Source organism: Labeo rohita, chromosome 6 (genome assembly GCF_022985175.1).
Source record: "Labeo rohita strain BAU-BD-2019 chromosome 6, IGBB_LRoh.1.0, whole genome shotgun sequence".
Taxonomy (NCBI): domain Eukaryota; kingdom Metazoa; phylum Chordata; class Actinopteri; order Cypriniformes; family Cyprinidae; genus Labeo; species Labeo rohita.
In genome coordinates, this window is record NC_066874.1 from 5,518,735 (window position 1) to 5,526,131 (window position 7,397).

Below are 7,397 nucleotides of genomic sequence, written 5' to 3' on the forward strand. Positions count from 1 at the left end.
TTGCAGCCATTTGCTAAAATCATTTAAGTTCATTTTTTTCCTCATTAATGTACACACAGCACCCCATATTGACAGAAAAACACAGAATTGTTGACATTTTTGCAGATTTATTAAAAAAGAAAAACTCAAATATCACATGGTCCTAAGTATTCAGACCCTTTGCTCAGTATTTAGTAGAAGCACCCTTTTGATCTAATACAGCCATGAGTCTTTTTGGGAAACATGCAACAAGTTTTTCACACCTGGATTTGGGGATCCTCTGCCATTCCTCCTTGCAGATCCTCTCCAGTTCTGTCAGGTTGGATGGTAAACGTTGGTGGACAGCCATTTTTAGGTCTCTCCAGAGATGCTCAAGTCAGGTTTAAGTCAGGGCTCTGGCTGGGCCATTCAAGAACAGTCACGGAGTTGTTGTGAAGCCACTCCTTTGTTATTTTAGCTGTGTGCTTAGGGTCATTATCTTGTTGGAAGGTAAACCTTCGGCCCAGTCTGAGGTCCTGAGCACTCTGGAGAAGGTTTTCGTCCAGGATATCCCTGTACTTGGCCGCATTCATCTTTCCCTCGATTGCAACCAGTCGTCCTTTCCCTGCAGCTGAAAAACACCCCCACAGCATGATGCTGCCACCACCATGCTTCACTGTTGGGACTGTATTGGACAGGTGATGAGCAGTGCCTGGTTTTCTCCACACATTCCGCTTAGAATTAAGGCCAAAAAGTTCTATCCTGGTCTCATCAGACCAGAGAATCTTATTTCTCACCATCTTGGAGTCCTTCAGGTGTTTTTTAGCAAACTCCATTCGGGCTTTCATGTGTCTTGCACTGAGGAGAGGCTTCCGTCGGGCCACTCTGCCATAAAGCCCCGACTGCTGGAGGGCTGCAGTGATGGTTGACTTTCTACAACTTTCTCCCATCTCCCGACTGCATCTCTGGAGCTCAGCCACAGTGATCTTTGGGTTCTTCTTTACCTCTCTCACCAAGGCTCTTCTCCCCCGATAGCTCAGTTTGGCCGGGCGGCCAGCTCTAGGAAGGGTTCTGGTCGTCCCAAACGTCTTCCATTTAAGGATTATGGAGGCCACTGTGCTCTTAGGAACCTTAAGTGCAGCAGAAATTTTTTTGTAACCTTGGCCAGATCTGTGCCTTGCCACAATTCTGTCTCTGAGCTCTTCAGGCAGTTCCTTTGACCTCATGATTCTCATTTGCTCTGACATGCACTGTGAGCTGTAAGGTCTTATATAGACAGGTGTGTGGCTTTCCTGATCAAGTCCAATCAGTATAATCAAACACAGCTGGACTCAAATGAAGGTGTAGAACCATTTCAAGGATGATCAGAAGAAATGGACGGCACCTGAGTTAAATATATGAGTGTCACAGCAAAGGGTCTGAGTACTTAGGACCATGTGATATTTCAGTTTTTCTTTTTTAATAAATCTGCAAAAATGGCAACAATTCTGTGTTTTTCTGTCAATATGGGGTGCTGTGTGTACATTAATGAGGAAAAAAAAATGAACTTAAATGATTTTAGCAAATGGCTGCAATATAACAAAGAGTGAAAAATTTAGGAGGGTCTGAATACTTTCCATACCCACTGTATATATATATATATATATATATACATTTTAAAATTTAGATATATTGCTCATTAAAATTCTATTTATTTGATCAAAAATACAGAAAAAAATAATATTATGAAATATTATTGCCATTTAAAATAACAGTTGTCCATTTTAATACACTTTAAAATATAATTTATTTTTGTGATGCAAAGCTGAATTTATGGTCATTGTTGGAAACAGTTTTGCTGAATAAAAAGTTTAAAAGAACAGTATTTATTCAAAATAGAAACATTTCCTAACAATGTCAGTCTTTAGTATCATTTTTATCAGTTTAACACATCGTTGAATAAATTCTACTTTAAAGTACATTAAAATAGAAAACCACTTTTTAAATTACTATAATATTTCACAGTATTACAGTTTTTTTCTGTATTTTTAATGAAATAAATGCAGCCTTGATGAGCAGAAGACTTATTTAAAAAACATAAAAAATTCCACTGAACTCAAACTTTTGAACGACAATATATATATATATATATATATATATATATATATAAACATAATAATATATACATAAAAATTACATTTTAAAATACGTTAACTTAAATGAAAAAATCTTACTGACCACAAACATTTGAATAAAATAATACATTTTCAAGTACTTTTTTTCTAAAAGTTTTTTTTTTTATTTATTCAATTTTTTTTTCAGGTTTTGGAACATTCACTAGGTTTTTGAACTGTATATTAAAATGCCCCTATTCTCTTGATCCTGTCCAGGAGGCTATTATCTTACCAGTGCATACGGAGCAATGTCACTGATTAAGAATTTCCAGGAAGAGCAAGCTGCACGAGCACTCAGCTCCACAACACGCGACACGCTCCACCAGTGGCACCAGCGTCGCACGCTGCAGAGAGACGTACCCTCAGTGGACGACTTCCAGGTAAGATCCTGACCTCCCAACAGTTTGTGGTCAACATTTCCATAGTTAAATGGGACATCGAATGCTTTTACTTGCTGTTTGCACATAAATATGTCTTAGCAGTGTGTGGACACAACCTTACAATCATAAAAATCCATTCGCTTCTTTTTTTTAACCCCCCAAAAACTTAAACAGTCTCAATTATCAAGCTATTTTGATTTACTGAGCAGTGTGACATCATACTGCTCAAGCCCCGCCCTCAACAGCTGATAGACAGTCCCATATTATAACTTGATTTTCTCCCGACATCAGAGCCACTCAGGACGCAATGGATTGGGTTTGTTTTTGATGGTAACGTGACACCAAATACAAAAAAATGGAAGAGGGGGCGGGGTGAGCTCATTATCATTTAAAGAGACATGCACCAAAACGAGTCACTGTGAACAGAACTGTTTTTGACAAGGTAAAAAGGTGTTGTTTTTCACAAACAAAGTATGTTCCAAGACCCTAAAGAATCATACCAACTTGTGAAAAACAGGCATCCGATGTCCCCTTTAACTGCGTTTTATAGATATGGACTATTTTCATTCCATAAACTCACTCTAATATCTTTTTCTTTATGTGAAGAACTACATGCGAGTGGCTCTGCAAAAGAAAGACAGCGGCTGCACGGCTAAAACCCTTCAGGTGCAGCCCTACGCCACGACGGAAGAGGTGTGCCGCCTTTGTGCGGTCAAATTCCGTGTGTCTGACCCAGAAAACTACGGCCTGTTTCTTTACACGGACGACAGCAGCCAGCAGTTGGCCGCAGACACACACCCACAGTGGATAAAGGCAGAGTTACACAGTCGACCGAACCGTCAACACTTTTACTTTGTCTACAAGTCAGTACTTAACAAGAACTGTTCCACTCCTTCGTCTTGAAAGCAGGACATTTCCTGAACACTCAATAGACGGAAAGTGTTTAATGAGGGTGTAACTTTAGGGAATGTGTATAAAGACCGCAAAATGAAAAGGTCTCACAGACACAGTGGCGCAAACAAAAGAATTCTGTAATTGTCACTTTACAAGAGGAAAGTACATTTGGGTTGTTAAAATGAGACTTGGGTCACAGGGTTGTAAATTTAGCCTCTGTGAAGTAGGGACTAGCTAGTCTGGGACCAAATGCTCATTTATATTTATAGATATAACTTACAAAATTTAAGTAGATTATTAGGGTAAGACTTTGCAATATGGTTAATAATAATCTCAATGTGTACTACTACAATTTTAAGAGTTGTGTCTGTTACCATTTATTAATGCACTGTGAAATAACTAACATTTGAGAAAGCCAACTTACTGATCTACTATTTAAGATTATTATTATTATTCTTCTTCTGAGCCAAATTTCGGTATCTATCTTCTCCTAGAGCTTTCAAGCTAGAACCACCAAACTCGGCCCAGACCTTCAGACTGGTCTGATTCGTGTGCTGTATCTTTTCAGCCTGATCCAGCTTATGGTTTTCATAAACCAGACTATCAAAACCACCAAAAATCCCATAGATTTACATTGACGGAATGTTCAAATGAGCCAACACTCTTCAAACTCCAAATGACAAAATTCAAATCTAAATTCCCAGAATTCCTTGAGGCTCAGTCAAGCTTCCCTTCTATGTACTATTTCTAATCAATTTAGACTCATTTAAGCTTCCACTCTAATATTTCTAATCGATCTAGCTATCTAAATCATGCTAGCAACATGCTAGTAACTTGCTAATCATGCTAACAACATTCTAGTAACCTGCAAATTATGCTAACAGCATGCTAATAATGGTAACAACATTGTAATCAGCATTTAAAATACAAGCAACAAGCTAATCTTGCTAAAACATGTTAACAACATGTTAAATCATGTAAGCAATGTGTTAAATCATGCTAGCTGCTTTCATACTTTTACATTTGCTTTAAACTTTCAGGCTAGGCTTTCTCAAGCCAACTTAAAGTTTGTTCTCAAACTTGACTCAGCTAGCTGATAATTGATAGTTCATGTTAGTTAATGCATTAACTGATGGTGACAAATGAGACCTTACTGTAAAGTGATACCAAGATTAGTTTGGTCACTGGGTTGAATAGTTACGCTTGTTGATTGCTGCCAATTTCTGTAAAAAAAAATGAAAATGTACAATAATTATTTTTACTTTACTTGTATTTCCTACTAAAGGGATCTAAATGATGTTATTTCTTGGGCATCACAATTTTGAGCAGTAATGTTGGAAAATGATGTAAAAGGCTTGCATACAAAAGTGCAGAAGACTGCTAATTATGCTAAATATATATTTTTGGTTTAAAAAAAGACAAATATTTGTATATTTATCAGTTCCACAGATTAAAACTGTAATGTGATAATTCATCATTTTATATGCTAATATAATTGCAGTTATTTGTAGAAACAACATGTAAAAAATGGTGTTTATTCGCATTATGTTTTGAATAGAAATGTTTAATATAAAAGACATTTATTGGGTATTAGTGTCAGTGGTTTTGAACCTGTGAGTATGTTTTTTTTTCATCTTTTGATTCATTGTGAACTCAATGTAGCATCGGTCCCTAAAAATGCCAGGACTGGAATGAAAGCCATATTGTGCCGTTGTTCTGTATATTCAAAGGTATCAGGGATTCTCCCTAGTCGAACCACAGAGTGTTGTATATAGTCAGATATTTCTGCATTCAGGTCGAGTGAGTGTTGGAGTGTTTAGAAATCATGCTCGATCATGTTTTTGCTTTTTCTTTAGCACACAGAGATGTGTCAGTGTGATCTTGCAAAAGGAGCTTTTTTTCACTTTGTTCTTGTGAAATGGGAACACTTTGCTGTCTATACTTCTGCCAATGTCTGAATGTGCTACACTGTAAATGTGTAATATATTTGTGTCCCATAATATGTACAACGCACTTAGTGTTGAGAATGTGATTTTTACTAGTCTCCTGAACTGTCAATGATGATTTAAACACTGAACTTGTGCATATTTTATTTACTTTGTTATTATTTGCACTGCAGGAAATAAAAAGTGTTTTATTCTTTTTATTATTTATCTTTTTATCTTTTTATTCTTTTTATTATCTCAAATAGTTTAAAATGTTAAAAAAATAAAATAAAATTACTTGTTGAATGTACTTCATGTAGTTATTATTATTGTTATTATTATATAGGTAAAATATTATTTAATATTACTTTTTAATTAACTATTTATTCATTTTTAACCTTTTATGTCAGGGTTTTCCCCTGACTTGTCTTGTCTGTGTTCAGAGGTGGGTAATCCAAGTGCCATGAGTAAAAGTCCTCCCCAGTATTTTGTTCCAATCACCTGGATTTGCTAATTAGCACAGTTTTTCAGCCAGGAGGTCCGAGATTGGACCAAGTCATTCCTTTTGAGTCTCAAGCAAGTCTCAAGCCCCTAAAGAGTTAAAGTTAATGAGATAATTGAATGATGATTGAGCATTAGTGATGAACATCTGCTGTTATTACAGATCAGATGTTGTTGTTTTATTGGTTAAAATGATGTCACCATTGGGAAGATCAGTATTTGCTTTAGTTGGGCTCTTGACCATTGTCTCCTGGGTTAGATCTTGCTGTTACGATGCACAAGGTTTTGTAAAGTAGTGAGATCAGAGCTGTACCTTTAGCAGCTAATAGCTGTTTTTATATGGTGAGATGGTCATCATGAGCATACCTGGACACGCCCAAAATAACTTCATTTTCTTCTTATTTATTTAGATTTTGCACTATCAAATCTGCAAAACTACAGCATGCAAGCATAGTGTTCTTCTAACAGTTACAGTGAATTCAATTAAAACCTGTGTAATGCATATAAACATTTTTAACATCTGTACAACTTTGACACACACAGACATCAAGAACCAGCATATGAATCACAACAATGGTGCCAATCAACAAAACACTTCATGCTGGGTAACAGCATAGTAAAAACTCCACTTGTCACCACTGTTGAGGAGCATATGATAAGTGTTCATGTCTTAAAGCCTGAGCTAATGCAATTTTTTTCTTCCAATATTTAATCATTACAGTGACATTTGTTTAATAGGATTTTTTTATTGCAGTTCTACAATAGCTACTTGTCATTCAGCAAATCAAAGAGAGAGACCTCTTCATGATGCTCATCCAAATTAGTTCTATGGAGAGAGTGTGAACTAATCTGCTGCTGCAAACTTTTGAGTCAGCAATGCACAAATGCTTGCCATAAAACAGTATTGAAATTACTTTAAATTATTCCAAGAGTCAAGAGACAAACTAAAGCAACCCTTGACCACAATTATGGTGGCACTGTGTTTTTTTTTTCTTTTCTTTTCTTGACCAATAAAAAATCAACATCTAAACCTCTGTTAATTCTCAATAAGAGATTCTGCAGATATGAAATAAAGTCAGTTTGGTTAGTAATGAGTGAAGCTGGTGATGCTGTTTGTGGAGATGTTTAATCAGATTTTGAGAGATGAAATGTTTTGTTCAGTTGATTCAAGTCAGTTGTAGTTCTTGTGTTTGTCTTTTCTTCAATGATGCTGCTTGTTAACAGCAGGTGTTCATCACTAATGCACAATCATCATTCAATTATCTCATTAACTTTAACTCTTTAGGGGCTTGGGATTTTACTTGAGACTTGCTTGAGACTCAAAAGGAATGACTTGGTCCAATCTCAGACCTCCTGGCTGAAAAACTGTGCTAATTAGCAAATCCAGGTGATTGGAACAAAATACTGGGGAGGACTTTTACTCATGGCACTTGGATTACCCACCTCTGTCTGTGTTGTCTTTGTTTCATGTTTCTATGTTGTGTCTGAGCACATGGCTCCGTCTTTGTTGTTGTCTGCCATGTGCTCCCCTTGTCCTGTCTCCTTGTTACCCGTTGCCACACCCCCTTGTTTAGCTCTAGTTTGTC

At 36.6% G+C, this 7,397-nt stretch overlaps 1 protein-coding gene across 3 annotated transcripts in view; it reads left to right on the forward strand.

The window, feature by feature from the left end:
* The window catches only part of rin2b (Ras and Rab interactor 2b), a 28,586-nt gene extending 23,055 nt beyond the window's left edge, over nt 1-5,531 (forward strand). For all 3 annotated transcript variants that reach the window (XM_051111443.1, XM_051111442.1, XM_051111444.1), the window contains 2 exons: nt 2,328-2,491; nt 3,098-5,531. In XM_051111443.1, the coding sequence (XP_050967400.1) occupies nt 2,328-2,491; nt 3,098-3,394 (461 nt within the window). In that variant the 3' untranslated portion in view covers nt 3,395-5,531. The remainder of the gene's footprint in view (nt 1-2,327; nt 2,492-3,097) is intronic.
* Nucleotides 5,532-7,397: the final 1,866 nt, after the last annotated feature.